A 24,205-nucleotide genomic window follows, 5' to 3' on the forward strand; every position below is an offset into this window, starting at 1 on the left:
TTTACTCCCAGACTTGGCTTTCTGCATCTGCTGGATGCTGAGCACCCTTGCAGGACTCCCAGTTCCTCTTCTTACCATGGCCACTGTTGAGAAGCCTCAGGGCTTGGCCAGTCTCTGTAATCTTCTGGAGGTCTTGCAGGGCACTTGTTCTTACGAAATTTGGTTTTGTTAATGTCCTGACTTGTGTCCTAGAGCACACTGAGAGCCCAGCAGGCTCCATGGCTGAGGCATCATCAGTACCTGTCTCCATCCACGCTCTCGGGAGCTGCTTCACTTACTTGGCTGTGGAGCAGCATCTTTCACCATGTCCTTAGTGGGTCTTTTGTGCTGTCCTGTTCTTAGCCCAAAGTTCAGAAATTTCTGGAATTCTTAGCTAAGGAAGGGTCTGGGTTATAGGTACAAATTTTAAATCCACTGGAAACGTCCTAAGTAGAACTGCACCTGCATAGAGGGGAGAAGGCCAGGTTCTCTGGCTGAGGTTTATGTTGGTGTGATCTCCTTCTGCAGCTCTAACTTGCGCTTTTGTCTTTTGTTTTTTCTCTTTCCCACATAGCTAAATCCAGATGGATCTGTTGATCAGAGCAACTCCTCTCCATCTCCTCTGCCAGCACCTTCCTGCCTTGTCCCAGGCAAGCAGTGTCCAGAGCAGGCATCGCTGGCCCTCCTCACCTGCACTGGTGCACCTGGGCAGAGTAAAAAGAAGAGAGGCTTCTTCTTCAAAGGGAAAAACCTCTTCAAAAAACTTGGGTCCAATAAGAAAAACTAACAAGGGGTTTATTCCATCGGGGCTGCCCGCACAGCCCCAGAGACTGAGTTCAGGAGAAGCCCTCTGCAATAAGATGATTATTTTCATAGGGAAGAAGTATGTGTTGACTAGAGAAAACTCTGAAGGGTGTAGGAGCTGAGAGCCCCTGGGGAAAACGTGGCTCTGGGGTGTGAGGGCTCAGCTCTGGGATCCAGCATGTCCTACTCCATGTAGCCCTCAGTGTACTGGTTCCCTGTAAATATTTTAATTTAAGGATTATATTCTGGCTGTAAGTTAGCTAACTGGCTTTTCCCAGCAAAACCCCGGCCCCTTAGGAGAGATCCCTTGTATTCCACACCCTGGTATTTCTCTGCTCCAAAGGAGGTTGTGTCAACTCCTTCACTTGCTGCAAAGAAAATCTGCACTTTTCTGTTCCTGTGACTCCCCTTCGCTGTCTCTGGGCTGATGAGTGAGTTCTTATTTGTACTGTAACCCTGTAAATATGCAGCTGTGCCTCGGAGCATCCCACACTGCCTCAGTCAGCTTCCAGCACGAGGATCCCGGAGGGGAAGGAGCGATGCCCTGGTGGGGGTCAGTTCTTCAGCGTGGGGGTGGGCTGCTGCCAGCTGCTCCTGCCTGGTTCCCCTTGATCACACACTGGCTGGGGACTCCGCCTTATTATTTATTTATCAATTTATTTATCAATTGATTTATTTATCTACCTATTTATTTATTTATTTGTCTGTCTGCCTCTCTCCGCGGTTCTGTTCAGCTGTGTCTGAGCTGCTCCTGAGCCAGAGTGCTGGGAGAGCAGGGCTGGGGCTGGGCAGCTCGCACTGTTCCTGTAGATGTGTTCCTGCAGTTGAGACACAGCCCTGTCCAAGCACGGAGGGGTTTATATGCCGTGGTTTCTGTCCTTCCCTGTGTTTCTTTCTCTGCATGTTCCAATGGGTCCTTGTTCTGAGCAGGGCAGTTCTGTGAGCTCCGTGAGTGGTGCCAGCACAGCGGCCATGAGTGATGGTGGTATGGTATGTTTTTATTTAATATCAGATTTTATTATAATAAAGTCTATTTTCACAAAAATACATTTTCCTTAAAAAAGCCAAAGATTCAGTGATGCTTCTTCAGGGGGTGGGGAAATGATACCAGCCACACCTGCACCTTGGGGATGTTCTGCACGTTGTGTGTCCCCTTGTCAGAGGGACAGCTGTGGCTGTGGATGCCCCAGGTGTGGGGTGAGGGCAGGGGCTGGGGTGGCCACCAGGGAGGGCTGTGGGCATTGGGCTGCCCAGGATGCCTGGGCTGGCCCCCTGCACTCCCAGCTCCACTGGTGTGTGAGCACTGCGTCAGGCGTGTGCTCCTGCATCTGGAGCCTCTGGGAATCCAACCAAGGTGCCAGAAGTCACTCTGGGGTTTTGGGGGGGATTCTGCAGGGTTCCCTTGACAGGAGGGACTTGTTTGGAAAGCTGCTGCTCCATAGAGAGAAATATTCCATGAGGATCTTGATGCCACAGTAAGGCACCATGTCCTGTGGTGGATGGGAGTCAGGGCAAGGACAGACCAAAGACTTTGGATGATGTGCTGCAGCTCTGCTGGAGTTTCCATGGCTTCTGGAGCAGCCTCAGTGATGAAACGCATCAGCAACCCAGAGCTTTATCTTCAGCCTGTCCTCTCCTGGAGGAAGTCGTTGCTGTTTTAACTGAATTTACCAACTGGAGTTTCTTAAGTGAATTGTTGAAGGTCTTTTGAAAGAAACTGTCATTGGTTTTATCAGTTCCTCAGGGGATGAACTGAAGAACAAAACCTTTAGGAAGAAAATCAGCTGCTGGAATATTCTGGGGTGTGCCCAGAGCCGGAGGCCCCCCAGAGGCAGTGCCTGCCTGGCTCCCTCGCTGCTGGTGCTTCCATCCTCCCTGGCCATCTGAGCCCCTGGGACCATAAGGTGTGTGTTGTGTCTCTAACTCCTGTAAATTTTTCTGTGATAGACCCATCATTCAGCAAAATCTTCCTAGTTCAGCTGGTTCCCCAACACCAGACAGGCTGGACAGCAAAGCTTCAGAGAAGTCTCCATGAAAAAGATTTAACAGCTTCAAGCTGTTAGAGCTAAACCTGAAAGGCTACAAGAAACAAACAACAACAAAAAAAAGGTAAAATAAAGATATAATCCAGATGTTCTGCTCTGCATCCTCTGCTTCTAATCACTGTGCCACAGCCCAGGTGTGGATGGCACCTCTCTGCTTGGAGGAGCTGCTGCTGGCATCAATATATTCCTGTTTCAATTCTCCAGGTGAGCAGCGGGTGGGCTCTGAGTGCGAGGGCTTGGTGCTTGTGTTGGTGCTCACCAGAAGGCTCAGCCAGGCCCGTGGCCTTTCCCATTCACCCTGATCTGGGAGAAGGGTCACAGTCTCCAGGGAAGGTAAACATTCAAGAGACAAAGCATCTCACAAGCCCCCACTTCCATGGTTTCTGAAGCAGTTGGAGAACAATTTTTTTTTTTTTTATTTTTTTTTTGAGGGCAGTTTGGTGTGGTGTTTCTCAGAGGTTGATGTAGGAGTTCATGTCCCAGTGACAAAGGGGCTCATGGGCATCCTGGGCAGCGTCCTGGTGACACCGAGCTGCGTGTTGGGGTCACACACTGGAGGGCAGGGATGGGGCATCCATGGAAAGGACCTGGAGAGGTGGAGATGTGAAAAACTCATGACACTTAACAAGGCCAAGGAAAAGGTCCTACATGGAATTGGGGCAATGCCAAGCCCAAGTACAGGCTGGGAAGAGAATGGATGATGGATGGATGGATGATGGATGGATGATGGATGATGGATGGATGATGGATGATGGATGGATGATGGATGGATGATGGATGGATGGATGATGGATGATGGATGGATGGATGGATGGATGATGGATGGATGGATGATGGATGGATGATGGATGGATGATGGATGGATGGATGATGGATGGATGATGGATGATGGATGGATGATGGATGGATGGATGATGGATGGATGATGGATGGATGGATGGATGATGGATGGATGATGGATGATGGATGGATGGATGATGGATGATGGATGGATGGATGATGGATGGATGGATGATGGATGGATGATGGATGGATGATGGATGGATGATGGATGGATGATGGATGGATGGATGGATGGATGATGGATGGATGATGGATGGATGATGGATGGATGGATGGATGATGGATGGATGATGGATGGATAATGGATGGATGGATGATGGATGATGGATGATGGATGGATAATGGATGATGGATGATGGATGGATGGATGATGGATGGATGGATGGATGGATGATGGATGGATGATGGATGGATAATGGATGGATGGATGGATGATGGATGATGGATGATGGATGGATAATGGATGATGGATGATGGATGGATGGCACGTGTCAGAAACCCCCTGTGCCCTGGGCTGATGCCCCCTTGTGGGCAGAAGGGGAGGGGGGATTCTGCCCTTCTGCCCTGCTCAGGTGAGACCCCACCTGCAGAGCTGCTTCCAGCCCTGGGGCCAACAGCAGAAGGACGTGGAGCTGCTGGAACAAGTCCAGAGAAGACCATGGAGCTGCTCCAGGGCTGGATCCCCTCTGCTGTGGCACCAGGCTGGGAGAGCTGGGGGTGTTCACCTGGAGAAGGCTCCAGGGAGACCTTAGAGCCCCTTCCAGAGTCTAAAAAGGCTCCAGGAGAGCTGGAGAGGGACTTGGACTGGGAGAAGTGCTCCCAGTCTGTGCTGCTGATCCAAGAAGTTTTGATCCATGAGGGCAAACACAATTGCAGAGAAGAGGAGCTGAGGAGCAGCTCCTCTGCCTCCCTATACACCTCCACAATCAAACACGTCCCTCCCTGATCCCTCTGCCCTGCCAGCATTGCAGGGATTTGTCCATCAGATGCTTTTGCTCTGGGACAGGGAGAGGGGCTTTGGCCTGTGGCACAGGAGGTGCTTTGCCAGCTGAGCTCCTGGTGCAGCAGCACTTTGTGCAGCAGCCAGACCCACCTGGGCTGCCCCGTGCTCCAGCCCAGCAGCTGGAGGGCGATGCCTGCTCAAACCATCATCGCAGGCTCCTCCTGCACAGGAAGAAGGAGCATCTCTCGTGGACCCCCAGGGGAAATGGGGCAGAGAAGGTGGGATGGGGAGTGCTAGACACTGCAGCTGCCTCCAGGGGCAGATCTGAAGGCTTTGCTTTGACCTTAAAAGAGGCAGAGGATGAAGAGCACCACGGGGGAAGGAACCTTGTCCCTGGAAGACACCCCCAGAAGGGCTCAAGACTCTCAAAGCACCACAAAGTGGTCACTTGCGGCACTGCTGGAGAAAGTTTCAGAGCACGACAGATCTCATCAGCTGTGGAGCTGCTTTCTACTCCCTTGGCCCCTTTCATATCTGGCCGAAGTTCTTCTGAACATGCCCGTGGTCCTTGGAATCTGTCAGCTCCCTCCTTTAAATCCCAGGGTGTTTCATGTTCCCTCCAGGCTCCTCCAGCATTCCACCTGTCCCACGTGTTGTTCCATGTGCTCACCTGCTCCCCCAGTTCTGTGCAGGTCTCTCCTTGGTGAGGGCCATGCAGGACCTGTGGCCAAAGGCAGATGCTCAGTGAGAAGCAGAGGGGGCAGGGGTATCAGATACTTCCTAGAAGGGGCTTCTGACTCTCAGCAAGGAGCAGTTCCTGTTCCATGGCTGGAACAGACCCATCAATTCTTTTACAGTCATCAGTTCAGGCTGCTTTCGGAAGTGCTTTTGAAAATCCAGTGTCTTATTTGTGACTTTTCTGGTCCCTGAGAACTGGGGGAGTTTTACATGTGCAGTTGCCTCCCAGGGCTTAGCGTTTCCTCACAGAGCTCTATTGGAAGCTCTGGCTGGATGCATTCTGCTCATGGAAACCTCACAGTGCTGCTTTTGTCCCTCCTTCCGCAGTTCCTCACAGGCAGCCTTTGAGAGAAGATGAAAAGGGCTCTGTGCCAAGTGCAGGAGAAAATCCCTCTATTTACTCTGGGACAAGGGGACTAAATACGACATATTTACTTTTCTGAGTGCTTGTCTATACTCTCATCACCTGCTTGCTCTTGCGTTTCCTGCCCCAGATGTTTGAAGAAGGATTTGATATTTCATTGTGATGCTTTGTAATTTATTCCTCCAAGTTGACTCATTTTACTTTTCTTTTTACTCCCCAGAGAGCCCCAGGTGTGGGGTGAGGTGTTTGTGACTATCACCTTGCTTTGGCCACAGTTTCAGCTGGTTTGAAAACCTTCTGACTTCCAGAGCTTCCTTGGACATCTTGACTTCCCTCTGCTCATTCGCATTTCTCTCTTTGCTGTGACACCAAATGTCTCGGATATGGGAACCTGGAGAACACCTACTTGTATTTAATACTTCCAGCCCTTCACTGAAACTTTCCCCACCTCTCTGCAATTCTCAGCACAGCCAGGGCAGCACCTGGCTTTTGTTGCCTTAGCAGAAATTCAGTTTTTGCCTGGTGCTGTCCAATCCCTGAGTTCTCTCTCCTCCTTTGTGTTTCCTACCCATTTTCTTCACAACACAAGTACTGAGACATCTAAAAATTCTTCTGTGTGTGCTTCCCAATGTGACATTCCCACTCCAGTGCCATGTGTGCCCCTTCCGGGTGACACCCGTGCGAGTGAGATGCTGGAGCTGGCCTGCATGCACACTCTCTTTGTGCGGGAGCACAACCGCCTGGCTGGAAAGCTGAGGAGCCTCAATCCCCACTGGAATGATGAGAGGCTCTACCAGGAGGCACGAAAGATCCTGGGAGCCGTGATCCAGGTACAAGCCATGGTCCCACATGACTGCCTGCAGTCTCACAAGGTTCATGTGTTAGGCTGTGCTAGTGTGGAGTGGCCAAAGGGTGCAGGATTTTGGGGGGAAAGGACCAAATTCGTTCCACCAGTGTCTTTTGACCAAAGCAAAATCAGACCGAGATACCTGAAATAACAAGCACAGAGAGGTCCCCCATAATCTTTGATGACCCTCTACTTTTAAATTTACAAAGTGCTTGATGAGGTTTTAAATAGCACATTTTTGTTAGAGGAACAGACAGAAAAGTCAGAGGAAAAGCTTTTCTAACTGGTGTTTTGTACCTCATAAAAATGGTACTGAAAATCTGGATTAAAATTCCTCAGGTTGTGAATCTCCTCCTCAATGATTCCCTGCCATTGCAGGGGGTTGGAATGAGATGATCTTAAAGGTGCCTTCCAACCCAGCCACTCTGGGATTCTATGAAGAAGCCCCATGTGCTGGTGGGTGCAGCCAGTCATGCTGTCTCTCCTAGGGACTGGGCTGCACCCCAGACTTGACCCTGAATGAGATTCTGGGGTCACACAAACACCTCTGTGCTTGGGAGGGAACTCCCAAAGTCTCTTGTTCAGCCTCTAGATTGGAGCAGGAATGGTCTCAAAGTCAGGTGAGACTTTACAGCTGGCAGGAAAGGCTGGATCCTATGGGAGAAAGGGACATGGGGTTTCCAAAGGCACTGCACCTCCTTTGAAGCCTGTCTTCTGAGCTGGTCTAACAAAAAATAAAAAGCAGGAATATCAAAATGTTTATGTTTTATGCTCTCAATTTAAATATTATTGTATTGTTGGAAAAACATGTTGGGCAAGACAAACACTCAAAGGATTGTCCTAAAAAGCATCATTGTGTTTATATCAATGGTTTCATCTTCATGTGGTATTCAGACAATTAATTCATTTTCTCCTACTGACATAGAATTTGATTTTTTTTTTTTTAATTATATGTTGCTGCCTCCTCAATATCCCAGAGGGACATGAGAGCAGGGTTGGAAATCTCTGCTGTGGGAGGACCCAGGGAGCTGCCTGTGGGTGGTGCTACCCCATTATCTGCCGATGTTATCTTTGCCATCTGAAGCACGAAGGGTGCAGTTCTGCCTGCCTGATGGGAACTGTGACAAGGAGCCAGTATTTGAGAGGATTTGGCAGGCTTTTATCTTCACAGAATCACAGAACCAATTTGATTGGAAAAGACCTCTGAGATCATTGAGTCCAACCTCTTATTATGCTGCTCTGAGCTGCCAGAGTGTTGTGGCAGACAGAACATGAAAAACAACTTTGTTTCCACAGAAACTGATGGCCAAGACATTAACAGTTCACCCTTTCCTCGTTTCCCCCTAGATCATAACCTACAGGGACTGGGATGCAGGTTCCACAGGCTCATTCCTCACTGTCGGGGCTACAGCGAGTCTGTGGATTCTCAGATATCCAATGTTTTCACCTTGGCTTTTTGCTTTGCTCACGCCTCAGTCCCTCCAACTGTTGGCCGCCTAGATGAATATTACAGACCCATAACTCCTGAAATTCAACTCAGAACCTCCTTCTTTGCTGTCTGGAGGATCATTCAAGAAGGTAAATCCTTTCCTGCAGCTCTGCAGTGTGGATTTATTTCATTCATCCTTTCCTGCCCTCTCTTGATGACCTCCTGCTTCAGCCAAATTCAAAAGCATTTTATGTTCAATGTATTAAATGGCCTTTACTACCAGCCAGAGTCAGCTCAACAGAGGGATAACCCTGTAGACAAGGGCAGCCAATCGTGTTCCAAAATGATCTGATTGCTTAATTGCTGTGACCTCAACGTTATTCAAAGTATTTTCTTCTTAATTCTTTAAATGCAGGGAAATTTATTCTCATGTAGTAGAAGCTTATAATTACATATAAGCTGTGCTCACCTCTCTGTTGCCTCTTAGCCACACACTAGCCTCCCCACACTCCTCACACGTCCCTGCTTCAGGTGGAATTGATCACAGTTTCCCCGTGCCACCTCTGCAGGTGGGATTGATCCCTGTCTCGAGCCTCAGGGCCAGCCAGGCCAAGCTGATGATGCAGCAGCAGATGGTGGTGGGCGAGCTCCAGGACAGGCTCTTTGAGCAGCTTGAAAGGATTGGGTTTGATTTAGCTGCACTCAACACGCAGCACAGCCGAGATCATGGCCTTCCAGGTAAGGCAGCTGTGGGAGCAGAGCTTACAGAGGAAAACAAGTGGAAATCAGGCATTTTTGCGATTAAACATTGAGAAGCTTCTCCAGCCCATGCCTGGCCGAAATTACTCAGGAGCTGGATTCAGTGATCCTTATGTGTCTCTCCCAATGCAGGATATTCAGTGATTCTGTGATGTTCTTTCCCAAACCTTTTCCTTGTTTCTGAACAGCCACAGGTAGGTGGGTGGAGGTTGAGCACTGAAGGCAAAGCCTGGCAGAAGCTGCATGAGAGACGTGGAGGCAGAAGAATGCAGGGCATTGCACAGACTAGAGTTTAGTATTCAGTGACTGACTTATTTCTGTTGTCCAAGTGAAAAAACTGGTAAAATAGTTCAGCAACAAGATTGCAGGAGTGGAATTAGACTGTAAGTCCCCTGTGATTTCTCTGCAGCCATCTGCAGTGGTCCAGCCCAGCCACACATGACTGGAAGAGCAGATTCCAGTATTTAAAGAAAATCTCATCATAATTTCTCTATTAAACCCGTGTCCCAGAGGAAAAAAATAACCAAGCATGTCAGAATCACCCTCAGGACTCAGGAAGGTGCAAAACCAGTGTAATGGTATTGCAAGATGGTCTTGAGAAATAGATTGTTGATTGCACTTCAGAGCTGGCTCCTGGGTGGGTCCTTGCCCAACAGTGTCATTAGGCTGAGCTAAGAGCCTGGAGCTGCTGTGTCAGCAGCATCCTGAGAGATGCAACAGGGCTCCTGTTTGAAACTGGGATGAAAACTGAGCTGGATCCATGGGTTTTAAGTCCAGTCAGAGGCTTTGCAGTACATCCAGATGCATCATCAGCTCAGAGGATTGCTCTGCCTTGGCCACAACAGAAGGCTGTGATTTTTCCATGCTTTATTGAGGGACACCATCATGCAGAACCTGATCAGAACCACAAATCCTGGGTTTCCAGACCTGACATGGTGGGAGTGACTTGTATTTCTAGAGAATTTGGGTTTAGCTTTAGGTTTCAACCCACCTATGAGTGCTGTACTACTTATATTAGACATCCATTAAGGTGGTGGTAATATAGCAAGGTCAAAACCCCTCCCTAATTAATTTTCTGATTAAGTAAATTCTCAGTATCCTGGAATTGTTTGATAGTGGTGTCATCCAGGCACCATATGTTGTGTCTTTTTCTCCCAATACTTCTGGAGAAAACTCTGTGGGCTCTCACAGCCATCTGGAGTGAAGTCACTTGGTCAAGTGTTGAGGAATCAGAACCTGGCAAGGAAGTTCCTGCAGCTCTATGGGACACCGAAGAACATTGACATCTGGATTGGGGCCCTTGCAGAGCCCTTTGTGAAAGGAGGCCGAGTTGGGCCTCTCATGGCTTGTCTCATTGGCACCCAGTTCAGGAACGTTCCTGATGGGGATAGGTAGGAGAGGAGATGGGTGTCCCAACCCCAAAGTACAGGGAGGCTGGAGTTTATGCAGATTTCTTCATGCATATCTAAAAACTATTCCAGTTGTTCTTTGCTTTTCTTTTCAGTACTCCTTCAAAAGTTTCATTCTCTTTGAAGTGATGTTCTTACTCCATCTGATGGTTGAGATACTGGGCTGAGATCCCTTCCCAGCAAAGTGATATCTCACTAGTTCTTCTTCCCCAGTTCTGAACTGGAACCCTCTGCTCTGACGTGTGGCAGGGTTTGGTCTTTGCTTGTGATGGATGTGGTGGGTTGGGGTTTTCTTGTCACTCAAAATCACTTCAGCAGTGCTGAGGTTTCAATACACCTGAATTCCTCCTCCTCCTTGAGGTTGCTCAGGGACTTCAGGTGCAGCAGTGAGTTATGTTCCCCATTTTAAGCTGGACTTCGGAAGCAAGATCCCTGTACCAGCCAGCAAAATTGCCTGAAAATGGCAATTTTCAGGCAATACAACCTGAAACAACCCATGTTTCCATTAAACAGTTCTGCTGAGAAAGACTTATGACAAGCTCAAGCCCCTGGATGAGGAGCTTCAAGTCAGTCAGTCGCATGTCTAGAAATCCTGTTCTTATGACAGGAAATGAACTCTTTTCTACAAAATTGAGTAATTACAGGGCTTGCTCCAACATGGCAATCATTTGGCTGTAACCACAGCCTGTGCACAGTCTCTGCAGCCTTTCCTATTTGAAAGAGTGTACCTGTGCCTCATCTGAGGACAGTTAATTCAATTGCAGCTTTGTTACCTGCTCATGGCCAAAAGAAAAGCAAGATAATTATCCAGCTGGTGAGTCAGGGCTCTGATTTAAAGAACAGAAATTCAAATTTGTTCTTGGAAGAAGAAATTAGTGTAAATGGGAATTAATATTGTGGGAATCATCAATGTGAATAAGGCAAAAATCTGTTGTGTCTTCTTTCTCCTGCAGGTTTTGGTGGCAGAGCCCTGGGGTTTTCACTCCTCGCCAGTGCCTTTCACTGGCCAAAATCTCCTTGTCACGAATAATATGTGACAATACCCACATCACTAAAGTATCAAGGAATATCTTTTGGGCTAACACATACCCCCGTGGCTTTGTGAGCTGCACTCCGATCCCAAAGCTGGACCTGAGACCCTGGAAGTCAAAGAGCACTGAGGAGTAAGGTATGATCAGCAAACAGCAGCGGGTCCTGCCTGCAGACCCCTGAGAAAGCCAGACCTTGGGGTTTAAAACTGAGCTGCCTAACATGTGGCTGGACCTGTGTGCCAGGTACAGCTTTAGGTGCTCCAGTTTACTGGGTATACTTGGAGTGGCTCCTACAAAATGCAGATTTTCTGGCAGACCAAGCCAAGTGCCCTATTCTGGGAATTTTTTCTAATGAGGGAAGGCTGAGGGAGCTGGGGCTGTTCAGCCTGGAGAGGAGCCCCAGCTGAGAGGGGCCTCAGCCCTGGCTGTCCCTGTGTGCAGGGAGGGCTCCCAGCAGAGCCCGGGCTCTGCTCAGGGGCCCAGCAGTGGCACCAGAGCCACGGGCAGGGACCGAGCCCAGCAATTCCCCCTGCACAGGAGGCACAACTCGTGCCCTGGGCACTGCCCAGCCCTGCCCAGGCTGCCCAGGGAGGGGCTGGAGTCTCCCTGAGCGGGGATATTCCCGAGCCCTCTGGACACGATGCGGTGCCCTGTGCTCTGGGCTGGAGCAGGGAGGTGGCACCAGTGACGCTCTGTGTCCCCGCCAGCCTGAACCTTTCTGGAATTCTGGAATTTTTTTCTGATTAATAAACTTTCCATTTAGCTCTTTGCTGTCGATGCCAGGGTTTTCTTCATGGGAAACAATGCCCAGAATGGGAAGGCTGATGTCTGTTGAGATGCTGTTTGTCAGCACATCCTTGTAAGGCCAAAAGCAGCTCAGCATTTGAAAATGAATTCCTAGTCTGTGGGAAGATTTCTGGTTTTGATCTCTGCTTGTACAGGTTTTGCCTGTTTTTACACTATTTCTCTCTCCTGCCTTCAGGATTTGTAAAATTCTTGAGGTCTAATTCCTGCCAAAATGCTCCCTGAAATCCCTGGGAAGCAGATGTAGAATGGCTCTCCCTGGAGAAGGGCAGGATGTTCCAGTGCCTTTTCCAAACAAAACATCCTTCCTTTCCTCTGACAGTCAGGTCCTGTCACGCTTATAATTCCAGGTTTTGATCCCTCCTTTTCTGCCTAACCTGTGGAAACAAACCACACAAGGTATCAGGGAGCTATGGCAGGTTCTTTTCTGTTAACACAATGCTTTTTATCTCCTCTAGAAAAAGATTCTGGTGACTTTAAATGCTGAATGTTGATGACTTCCCAGATGTCCAGACTTGGGAAGCTGCTGAGGTTGATTATTAATTTTTTCTGTGTTTATGCTTTTACTGCCTGCAATGTCTGAGCATAGTTCTGTCATTTTTTCAGCTTGATTTGCATGAAGCCTTTACAGTGGGATGGAGCCCAGGAGTAAAAGAACTTCATGAAGAGATATCCCAGATCCATAAAATCACTCAGTATCACAAAGCCAAGTGAAATGAGTTGTCCGGAGGCTGATCCCAAATCACACCAACTGCTGGCTTAGGCCATGGAACCACATAATAATCCTTCACCAAGATTTAGTGTCAAGCACATGTTTTGGACCTTCCTTTTAAATTTTTCAACCCCCACAGAATTATCCAGGGCATTGGAATAGGTAGTTGATTTTAGCTCTCCAATTTTTTTGTTTGAAAGAAATAAATCCTTCGATTTCCAGAGAAAATATACTAATGACAGGATTCCTCCGAGAGAATAAGAAATAGTTGTCCTGCACCCCAAACATACTGTCCTAAAATGCCCTGTGTCAGATTTTGCTCCAGTATGGAAGGAAGAAATGTGCCACATGGATGAGAGTTTTCTCACTGTTATTTCCCATAGTCCAGAATGCCCAAAACATCCTCTGTTCTGTTCTGTACCAGAAACCTGTGACAAGTTATTCCTGAAGCCTGGCATGAGCCAGTGACTCAGCACTGGCCTGTAGGGCTGGTGGCATGTGGCCTGGAAAAGATCAGAACAATCTCAACATATAAGATAGTAAAAGCTATTCTGGTTTCAATCCAGCTTTTTCCATTTTATTGAAAGTTATCAAACCCACTTTCTCCTCCCTCTGTAGCCTGCTATATTCCTGTTATTGCTTAATAAATTGCAATTTTGGGCTGGGGCCAAGATGTTCTTTGCATTTCATAAGAGGTGCAGCAACCACACATGAGTGCAGGAGGGTGGTAGGCTTTCTGTGGGAATATTGGGAAAAGGCAGTTCCAGAAGCTTTGTGTTGTTAATGAAAGAAAGTATTTCTTGTTGAAGCTTCTGACCCCAACTCCTGTGTGATACAGAAGGTCAGCACTGATGGGTGGGAGGAATTGATTGGGGTGTCCCAGCCTCTCCAGCTCTGGTTTGCTACTCCTGGTTGTGTATGGTGACCTAGTCCCGTGTCTGTTCAGCCCCTTGGGGAAAGAGTATTACCTGTTGGCTTCATCAGTTCCCCTCTGAGAGAGGATCTGACTGGCTCAAAATCACCCACAACCCCTCTATGTGCACTGAGCACAGACAGCTGATTTTCTCTTTTTAGCCAAGCTGAAATTTGGACAATTTTATTTACTTTGTCAACTTGATCAAACCTATGCAATGCTGGTACAGCAACATGGGGACTGTCTATAGGGTTCCTGGCATGTGCCTGCCTTGGCCAGTGGAGCTCCTGAGGTGGAGGGTGCCTCCTGTGGGAGCTAGGATGGGATGGTTTGCCCTGATCAGCTTCTGCTGCTGGTTTCAGAAGGGCAGCTCTCCCTTCCCAGCTCTCTTGAGTCCTCTCATTCACTTTCCCAGCAGCCTTCCCCAGCTGTTTCAGCTCAGACCTGGATGTCCATCCCGAGTTCATCCTGTCAGGTCCTTCTCCCAGTGCCAATTCCTTTTTTCCTCAGTGGATGCCCACCAAGGTGGTCAGTGGGCTGCAGCACACGGAGTGCAAAGACAGGAGGGAGCTGGATCTGCTTAGTCTGGAGAATGGGAGGGGGAGTTATTTCAGTCTCTCTAAGGTGTAGCTAATGAAGGTGGACACTTCCCAGAGGCTCACAGGGAAAGGACAAGAGGTAACAGATGCAGGTTGCAGCAAGGGAAGTAACCTTTAGACAAAGACAAACATTATTCCCTGTGATAGTGGTGTGATGCAGACACAGGGATGAGAGAAATCTTGAGATCTCCAACCTTGGGTATTCTCCTAAACTGTCTTGAGCAAGCTCTCTGCACTTTCAGTTAACCCTGCTCTTAGTAGCTGGTTGGCCTGCAAACTTCCTGGTGTCCTTTCCCAGTTCAATTTTCCCTGATTTTCAGTGATAAATTGTTCTACTTCCTAGTCAGAGTTCACCTGGCCGGGTTCTAAGCTATCCCACGTATGCGAGTCCTTCAGCCCAGGCTGTTCCATGCTGTTGCATTCTTTTCTGTCAGGCCTGTCTTGGTGCCACAAAAATCTTCATGAGCCAGAACACTTTTTCTTGTAAAACCTCTTCTCTTGTCATTATAAGCACTTCCAGCCATGCTTTTGTTCATAAATTAGTCTCCAAAGTGAATCTGTGCCTTGTTGTGGGAGGATGGATAGAGCTAGTGCTGCAGGCAATCTTGCCCCTGATAAAATTGCAGCTGTGCCAGTTACCAAAGAGTGGAACAGCCTTGCCTTCACAGCTGTATCCAATAAGGATGTGAGTTACAAAGGAGTGGGTTAGCAGTAATGATAAAGTTCCTTTTCATGCAGTTGTTTTAGGAGATGAAATGCAGTTGGAGCAGTCCCAGGTTACACCTGCATTTTCCTGATTTACGTCAGCTTATGCTGACGCTGTCTGAACGTGCAGCTGCCTCTGGCCAGGAAAACTTAGGGAGTTGTTGCTCTTGTTTTATCTTTTTGTCTCGACTTGTGGTACTTTTCCTTCTGTGCATGGGGAATGTCCAGCTGTTCAGCTTGGTCCCTCCAGTGCCTGGATGTGTAGGACAGGGTCTGGCCGCTCAGGTTGCTCTTTTTCTTTCTCCCTTCCAAAATACTGATTTTGGATTCCCTGGACATCTTGCAGCCAGCTCGTTTGGTGAAGATCAACGTTTGCACAAAGTGGGACATCCTGGGGTCATAGAATCATGGAATGGTTTGGACTAGAGTGGACTTCAATATCATCTAGTTCCACCTCTGCCATGGTCAGGGACACCTTCCACTATCCCAGGTTGTTCCAAGCCCACCCTGGTCTTGGACACTTCCAGAGATGAGGCAGCCACATCCTCTCTGGGCAGGGCTTGTGCTGTCTGATACATCCTGCTCCTCCCCACTGAAGATTTTCTTGAAGTTCCTCAGGGTTCCTATTCCCAGAACCCCCTGAAGGGGCTCTCCAAGCACTGCCAGCCCCACAGCCCCTGCACACAGACAGCTTTGCTGCTGTGTTTGCCCTGTTGCCGTCCAGCCCTCCTGGAGCTCTCCCAGCACCGTTGCTAAACCAGCTTCCCACAGTGGGTGCAGCTCCCAGCAGAGAGCACAGCCTGGCTGAAGCCTCACTCCCAAACCTTGTTCCAGCTTTGCACCACCCACACGTAGCTGATGGAGGGAGTTTCACCTTTGGTCTACATCACCAGCTGCTCTGACTCCTTCACTGCTCTGCTCCACACGCTCTGGGCTGGAAGGATGGAGTTTTTCCTTCTTCAGTACCTGTTTATCTCTGTGCTCATTACCTTTATAGTTCTCTACCAGGTGAAACCTGCATTCAGATTCTTCTGCAAGATGACCTTCTATAAGTTGTGGCTGTTCACCATAAGCATTGGGGTTGTCATCCTCAGTGTTCCTCGTGGACGTAACGTGGACAACATGATGTAAGTTGTCTGTGGCTTCTTTCTGCCCTGAGCATTGATAGAGTCCACTCTATCCAGTGCTTTGATTTGAAGGGTCCTGGGAGTGTGGTGTGGTGGGGAGGGATCGGTTCTATATTGGTGTGGGGAGATGACAGACTCTGTAATTCAGAGAAGGGGTGTGGGTTTTGATACTGGTTTGCAGTTGATAAAAAGAATAACAAATTATGTAAAGAAATTATGTAAAAGGTGACATAGATTTGCCAAAGCAGGAAGTGCCAACAACCTGGATGTAATGCATATTGCTATTTTTACTAGAGCTCTTTCATCTGGTCTATGGAGCTGCATTTCTCTCCTCCACATGGCTGAGCACTATATTACTAAGTGGTGTTGAGAGGACACTCCAGGGGCTCTTCCCATTCTCTACTCTGAGCCAGGGCACACCTGAGACATCACCATGGTGCAGTGCTGGCCCCTGCATGGGCACTGACTGGTGTCCCCATCAGCTCAGTGACAGCCTGATGTCCCAGGTCTGGCAGTCCCCCAGCCCATCCCATTGCTGCCTATCCTGTCTCTCCAGATTCCATTCAGACTCCAGGCTGTGGACTCACCTGGGGTGTCCAGGAGTGATCAGTGGTGGTGGCAATCAGGAACCTGGGCTGAGGGGGGATGAGAAGACAACTCTGCTACATGGCACCACAGTGCCTGAACCCTCCTGAAGTACTGCAGAAGCAGGATTTACTATTCCATTTTATGCTTCAATGAGAATTCATATCTCCTAACTGAGCATCAGCCTTTTGCTTTGAGAAATTTTCTTCAGGTCTTGACTTTGGTGCCTGACCTTTTCTTTTTTTAGATGTTATTTTATCAATATCTCTTCAAATAGGACTCCCAACATTGCAGCCTAATGTCACCTAGAGGAAAACACCTCTCTTTCCACAGCCAGCCGGGGTAGGCACAGGTTTACTGCAGCCTGTATTCCCAACCTAGCAAGGTGGGGAGGAAAGCAGCATACAAAGGTGTGCTGTGAAACTGGCTATTGTCTAATATTTGGTTGATCCTGGTGGAACTTCTGGAGCTGTAGTTGCTGGGTCATTGATCATGTATGGCTTGAGGGAAACCTGTGAGGTATATTTTACTTCTGCAATTAAATAATTAGCTGCAGAGGGATACTAATTGTTCTTTTCCAAGTCGTGGTCAAAGCTGTCTGTGGGAAACTGGCAGAAGCAGTGCCTTGGTTTGGAAGACAGGTGTCTGCTAGGGAGGGCAGGAGCCCTCCTCGGAATGAAAATGTAAACCCTCTCCCTCCAAATTATTATAATTCTGAAATCAAGGGGTTCTCAGGCAGAGATCTGGGGATAGGAATAACAGTTCTTTACTAGTATAACCAGGCAGACAAACAACAATAACTACAGCATTAGCAAGAAAACAGAACCAGGGACCCCGGGACAGCTTTCTCAGTGAGAAGGGAAGGGATGGAGGAGAGGCTTTTGTTTTCACAAACCCCCTCGGGCAGTGCCGGTGCTCCTGCAGGGCTCTGAGGAACACTCGGCTGGAACAGCAGGGATGAGCTGAGGTGGATCAGCAGGGATGAGCTGAGATCCTGGGCTGGGGGATGAGGTGGATCAGCAGGGATGAGCTGAGGTGGATCAGCAGGGATGAGCTGAGATCCCAGGCTGGTGGCTGAGGTGGATCAGCAGCTCCGTGGCGGTGCCTGGCACTGCCACACGTCCCGGCAGGACAGGGGGTGCGAGGCCACCAACAAAGAGGGGAGAGGGAGAAGAAGCAGCAGCTCTGTCTGGGTGATGGCGAATTCCCTGCTCCCAGCGAGAGTCCTGCTCTGAAGCTGAAGAAAGCAGCCAGCCCACCCTTTTTCCTGCCCCCCCTTCCCCTCTGGGCCCGGCCGAACTCTTCGTGTTTCTCAAGCACCCACTGAGTACCAGCAGTCAGGGGTGTCCCCTCTACTAAGGGGTAAAAATTCCATAGGTGAGATGGAACAAAAGGAAAGACACCTAACCCCCAACAAGAAGCAGTGTGTGAGGTGGGCTGGTTCGGATGCAAAGCTTGGTCCCAAATTTCAGCATCACTTTGGCTAATTTCCACTCCTCTTTTCCAGGTTTTTGCGCACATTGACCCGGCCACTCAAACACATCTTTGGCATTCAGATAGTGGTGAAGGGCAAGGAGAACCTCAGGACTAAGAAACCTTTTGTCCTGGTGCTGAATCACCAGACCTCCCTTGACATCATGGGTATGTGGTGACCCTGCCTCCTGCTCCTGGCCCCAGTTGTTTGTAGGGATGGGTCATGTGGAATCCCACAGGCAGAGGGGCAGGAGTGGCTGCTGCAGAGCCCTTCACCAGCCAGCCCCAAACCAGGGCTGATCTCCAGGTTATCAGAGGAATTTTCAAGCTACATCAGTTTTACCCTCTCCAAGGGAACAGGGACAAGGCTCTCTGCTGACCAGAGCTCTCTCACAGCTGCTCTCCTTCAATGCCAGTCCTGAGTGGATAGTCTGGAGACCCCCAAAATTCCCCAGGGATTCTGTGGAGCTTGGCATGTCCTAGATCCAGAGGGCTGCTGCCCAGAGGGATCCTGAGTGCAGATGATGACTTGCTGTGTCCTTGCTGTCCCCTTGCAGTGACGATGGAGATATTGCCGAGGCGCTGTGTGCCCATTGCAAAGAAGGAGATCCTGTACATGGGCACATTTGGCCTGGCCTGCTGGCTTGCAGGGGTTGTCTTCATTGACCGCAAGAGGAGGGAAGAGTCCATTGGCACCCTGACAGAGGTGGCACACTCCCTGCACAAGGACAACGTGAGTGGGGAGGAGTCCAATGAGGATCTGCTGGAAAAAAGGAATCGGGATGTGGGTGGAAAGAGATCGTTATCTCTGGGCTGGACACTGAGCAGAACAGAGTGAGAGCATCAGTGTGTTCTGTGCCCATGAATGGAGGTCAGGGGTACAGAGATGAGCCCCAGGGCACCACCCCTCTAAGCAGTTGCTTAGAGTTGTACCTGGAGGTCTTTCCACCCTAATGTCTTCTCCCTCCTGCAGCTGCGTGTCTTGATCTTCCCTGAAGGAACTCGCAACCATGGTGGCTCCATGTTGCCCTTCAAACGTGGGGCCTTCCAGCTGGCTGTGAAAGCCCAGGTGAGACCCACATTCCTTCTGCCCCTGATGTGCCATTTGCCTGCTGTAGTCCACCAGCAAACCAGGGTCCTGGCCCCTGGCTTCCCTATGGATTGAGTACATATCCAGGAGCCCTTGGGGGTTTGCAGGTGGCACAGGAGGGGCCTGTTTCTGTGAAAAGTGGAAAATCTTTGTTACAGCTGGGGATAAAAGCTGTGGCCCTTGACAAGAGCCCTGGACCTGCACAGGGATGTTTCTGCTGAGCTGGCCTCTGTAGATAGAAATTTGACAATCTGCTGTTGTTGGCCTAAATACAGAGATAAAAATACAAAACCCAATAGCAAGGGCATGGCGTGATACAGTTAAATGATCTAAATATTCAAATAACCCTCTGAGTGTGTGCTGTGACACTGATGGTGAAAATTATCAACAAGGTGCAGGATTCACCTGAAAACATGAGTTGAATTTTGGAGGAAGAATAAGGAGATGTGTATATTCACTGTAGACTGCCTTCCCTCCAGGTCCCCATTATTCCTGTAGTGTTGTCTTCCTACAACCACTTTTACAGCCAGAAGGAGAAGAAATTTACACCAGGTAAGGATGACCTGGGGCAAAGAATGGTCTGGGTGGTGGTGCAAGCTCAGTCCTTGGAGCCATGACCAGGGTGGGCAGAGGACCACGTGTAATATGGAGATGGAACTCAGAAAATGGCAGTTGCTGTCTTCTTGGGAAGAAATGGGACATTTCAGGCACCACTTTTCCCTCTCCCCTTGGATTTCTCACTGCTTGTCCAATACCTGTCCAAGAGAACTTGGAGGAGCAGCAGAGTCCTGGGGCAGGTCCTGCCCCTGAACCCCCACACTGCCCTTGGACCTGCAGGTGCATGGAGACTTAGGAAACATTTATGGTAACAAAAAAATTCTACTGGCCACAGAAAAAATTTTAGGGGAAAAAAATAACTCAAATCTTGGGCTTCAGAAAAAAAATGCAGAAAAAAATGGAACAAATTCTAATAGAGAAAGGTAGCCCATCCTGTTCCTTTGCTCCCTCAGTTGCCTTAAAATGGACTTGTGCCACTTCCCACTCTTTCCCAGACCAGCCTTGGTGTTCCCTGAGGAGAGGATCTGCATTTGAAATTCTCATTCCTCCCATTGTTGTGCCTGGGTGTAGTCATTCCCTTGCAGGCACACACCTGGAAGAGAGAGTGGTGCAAATGATAAATATGGAATTGACTGTTTCCAGTCTTTCACCTGCTGGGTTTATCCTCTCTCTGTTCACACACAAAAGTCTTTTGGATCTGGAAATGTTCCCCCACCTAAGGGTCAATAGGTCCCATGAGCAGGGATTTGCCAGCCTTCCCTTTACATCCCTGATCTGGAAAATCAGAGAATAACCTGCTGGGGAGGGATCTTTGAAGCAGGTGAACATTTTGCTTTAAGCAAGGCCAAGTCTAAAGACAGATGAGTTAGCTTTGTGACCAGTCTAGAAAAGGTTGTGTTAACTCCAAGGATGGAGATTCCAAGAATTCCTTGAGCTTTTTAGGAAAGACTTTTTGCAGTTACGTGTGCATTTGCCTATATACAACTTCAGTCACCCTGGGAATTCATGATTAGCTAATTCCATGCTCAGCTGATCTCTGAGCCCTTTTCCAAATGGCTGTTAAACAGGCAGGACCTGCTCTGCTGAAGAAAGAACCCTAGTTAGCTTTCCTTGTGCTTTTCCACTTTCCCCACCTGGAAGTTTTGCCAGAGCTGATTCTGAAGGTGGTGGTCAGGATTCCTGTGTGCCAAGCAGGTCTGTGGGTCAGGACAGCTCCCTGTGTCTGCAGTGGCTCTGGGTGTGCTGAGGAGCCTCTTGAAAGCCCAGCTCTGTGCCTGGTGTTGGACACTGTCATTCATGGAACATGTCTGGTGCTTGCTGGAAGTCTGTACCAAACAGACCTGAATTTTCAGCACAGCCTTGTCAGCACTCTGCTTTTTCAGTAGGAGCAGGTGAAGTGAGGCAGCAGCCTGGCTTTGGGTGTAAGATGTGCAGGCAGGTAACACAGAATTGTGGAATCACAGAAGGGTTTGGGTTGGAAGGGACTTGAAGCTCAGTTTATTCCATCCCTGACCATGGGCAAGAACACCTTCCACTAGACCAGATTCTCCAAGTCCCATCCAACATTACAAACCCTCTTCTTTTGTGAAGTTCTTCTCTGCACTTGTTTTGCCTCCTTCCCACAGCTCTGCCACTGGCACTGCTGGATCTCATTGCAGGCACACTGTAAAGTCAAGTAAGACCATTTTATAACACACCACAGCTCTCCCCAAATCCCCAGGTTCCTGTCTGTGCCGGCACTGTCTTGTCTCCACTCGGCCAAAACGGGGGACTCTTGGTGACAGAAGAGAGGAGCATGATGGCAGCTCCCCAGTTTACACCAGTCCATTGCTCAGATGCTTCCCCAGAGAAGTCTGACATACTAGGGAATCCTGGCCACAATTTCCTCTCATCCCAAAGTGTGTTTCTGGAAGGAGGCACCGTGCTAAATTTGGTATACACAGAGCACAGCCAGTTTGGATGTGTTGTATTAAACATCTTCTCTTTGCCTGTGATCTAGACAGACCATGAGATCTTTGCACTGTGAAAACTCATCCTGTATGGAACATTGCATTGTGTTGGAGGAGAGATTCACCTGTTTCCATATTTATGATTATTGTGCTCTCTGTGGATGGGAAAAGCCCGGGCTGTGTTTTTGCTCTGTGCATTTGGGATGTGGCTGGGCACCCACACCACCGGTGTTGGGAATGAGGGCATTTCCAGCCCACCTGCTCTGCTGCCTCCGGCTCTTCTGTAACCACTCATGGTTTTGGTTTTTTTCCCCGTCTCACCTTCTTCCAGGAAATATGATCATCCAGATCCTGCCAGAAGTGGAGACGCTGGGCCTGGGCCCAGACGATGTTCCCAAGCTGACGGAGCAGGTCCGTGACTCCATGCTCTTGGCCTACCAGGGGATATCAGGAATGACAAATGGAGCTCCCCATTAGTGGTCCCATCTTCCAGCTCCAGCTGTGTGTGCCACAGCTGAGAGAAGGCCATGGCAACCACAGGAAGGTCTGGCAGCAGAGACAGATGTGGATTGCAACACTGACATACCAGAGACAGGCAAAAGGTCCACCAAGGAGAGAAGCTTCCCAGGGGAATGTTGCTGTGCCACCTCCCACAGAACTGTGCCATCAAGGGGACAGACACACAATGGATAGCTGGACATTTCTGTGTCATCATATTGCTGAGAATGCCCCAGCCTGAACCCAGGCAGAGCTGGGCCCTTCCAGTGATCATCACTGCCTGCTTATAACCACCTTTCCCTGTTCAGATCCAGCAAGGTGGAGGTGTTGACCCCAGGCCTGTGAACATGCTGCTGCCTGCCTGGGGTTTGAGGGCTGCCACATTCCTCTGGAACACACTCAGGAGAAGGCGCTGTTTTCTTCCTCTTCCATGGGGAGGATTTGGGAGGGACCTCTGCCATGAGAGACAGGAACCAAGGAAGCTTTGGGAGAGGGGAATTAAAGACCTTACATGTGTCTACAGGGCTTGGTGGTTTCTTTGACATATTTAGCCTTCCTTTTAAGCTGAGGAAGATTTTGCTTTCAGGGCTGGGAGAGAGGGACATGTCTGGGGACTCAGAAACCAGAGGCAAAAACAGCAGGAGTATACTGCCTAATATCCTTGATGTGCCCAGATGGAATAGTTCCTGGAAGTGTTCCAAAGATGTATATATCTGGTCCCTGGGGACATGGTTTAGTGGTTGACCTGGCTGTGCTGGGTTAATGGAGTTGATGACCTTGGGGTACTTTTCCAGCCTTGCTGATTCTGCAATTCCATGATGATTTTATGATAACCTCATGATTTTTAGCACAATCTCTGTATCTTTCAACTCAAACACACTGTGGGAGCTGTAGCTCCTGATTTCTGAGTCCAGCCTTCTGCCTTCTTTGTCAGAGAATGCCCACCAGCCATGATGTGATTTGCTTTTTTGTACTGGTATGTTTAGCTATGAACCAGAGCCAAAGAATATTTTGGACATAGGTCTGGCTTACACAGAATCACACTCATTCACAGAATCATTATGTTGGAAAAACCCTCTAGGATCATCCAGTCCAGCCTGTGACTGATCCTTACCTTCTCAACCAGCCCAGAGCACTGACTGCCATATGCAGTCCTTCCCTGGGGCTTGTTCCTCACTTTCCCACCTCCAAAACAAGGGGAAAGGTCAAGCTCTTGCTGTTGGGGTAAAACAACCAACAGAAAACCTGCTGCAGTTGTTCTGAGGATGCAGCTTTCCATGTGAATATGAATGGGAAGGAGCAGGTCCCAAGGGTAAAAGTGCTGGACACAACTTGTCCACGGAGATCATGCTCAGGGCTCCTTGACATCTGCACTCTGGGAAGAAATCCCAAAAGGATTTGGGTTGTAAAGTACCTTAAAGCTCATCTCACTCCATCCATGGCGGTCCCATGGCAGGGACACCTTCTACTGGACCTGTGTGTTCCAAGCCCTGTCCAACCTGGCTTTGGACACTTCCAGGGCTGGGGCAGCCACAGCATCTTCGGGCAACCTGTGCCAGGGCCTTTCTACCCCCACAGGGAAGAATTTCTTCCCAATGTCCATTCTAAACTGACCTCCTTCAGTGTAATACCATTCCCCTTTGTCCTACAGCAACAGGCCCTGCTAAAAGTTTTGTCCCATCTTTCTTACCTCTTCAAGTGCTTCCACAGCATAGTCCAGAGCTGGCCTAGCCTTGCCCACATCCCATTCTTCCTAAAGCAAAAAAAATCTTTCTCTTAGTGTTTACTGTTTTCCTCTGCAGCTATAGGTCGGATTTGGCAACTCAGGCTGGGAAAGCACCTCTGTATTGTCTTATGATTTCTCTCTAGTCTTGTGTTTTCCAGGCAGGAAAACTGGCTGCAGTCAAGAGGCTCATGGACACCCAAGGAGCAGCATCCCAATAAAGGGCAGCCCAGCCCAGCACCATTCTGTGTCCCAGGAAGATGTTGCTGGGGCAAATA

At 49.0% G+C, this 24,205-nt stretch overlaps 3 protein-coding genes across 13 annotated transcripts in view; all 3 read left to right on the forward strand.

Annotated features, from left to right (window-relative positions):
* TSPOAP1 (TSPO associated protein 1) overlaps positions 1 to 1,764 on the forward strand; it is a 55,653-nt gene extending 53,889 nt beyond the window's left edge. For 10 of the 11 annotated variants that reach the window (XM_088066095.1, XM_088066085.1, XM_088066086.1 and 7 more), the window contains one exon: positions 554 to 1,764. In XM_088066095.1, the coding sequence (XP_087922221.1) occupies positions 554 to 766 (213 nt within the window). In that variant the 3' untranslated portion in view covers positions 767 to 1,764. The remainder of the gene's footprint in view (positions 1 to 553) is intronic. The other variant, XM_088066092.1, reaches the window with a different exon arrangement.
* LOC102105683 (eosinophil peroxidase-like) lies at positions 1,756 to 13,773 on the forward strand. The gene is given in 9 exon segments (XM_088066370.1): positions 1,756 to 1,768; positions 6,365 to 6,546; positions 7,911 to 7,929; positions 7,932 to 8,141; positions 8,562 to 8,580; positions 8,582 to 8,740; positions 9,915 to 10,142; positions 11,114 to 11,328; positions 12,602 to 13,773. Coding segments are annotated over 8 exon segments (1,044 nt in total). The 3' UTR covers position 11,328; positions 12,602 to 13,773.
* A 1,287-nt stretch (positions 13,774 to 15,060) lies between these two features.
* Positions 15,061 to 23,034, forward strand: LOC102105871 (1-acyl-sn-glycerol-3-phosphate acyltransferase alpha-like). The gene is made up of 6 exons (XM_005525993.2): positions 15,061 to 16,051; positions 18,144 to 18,277; positions 18,667 to 18,842; positions 19,083 to 19,178; positions 19,679 to 19,751; positions 22,038 to 23,034. Exons 1-6 carry the CDS (start codon positions 15,783 to 15,785, stop codon positions 22,181 to 22,183), a joined length of 894 nt encoding a protein of 297 aa, XP_005526050.2. The 5' UTR covers positions 15,061 to 15,782; the 3' UTR covers positions 22,184 to 23,034.
* Positions 23,035 to 24,205: the final 1,171 nt, after the last annotated feature.

The sequence above is a fragment of the Pseudopodoces humilis genome, chromosome 23 (genome assembly GCF_049639895.1).
Source record: "Pseudopodoces humilis isolate 2021_Gansu_Grassland_sample_001 chromosome 23, ASM4963989v1, whole genome shotgun sequence".
NCBI lineage: Eukaryota > Metazoa > Chordata > Aves > Passeriformes > Paridae > Pseudopodoces > Pseudopodoces humilis.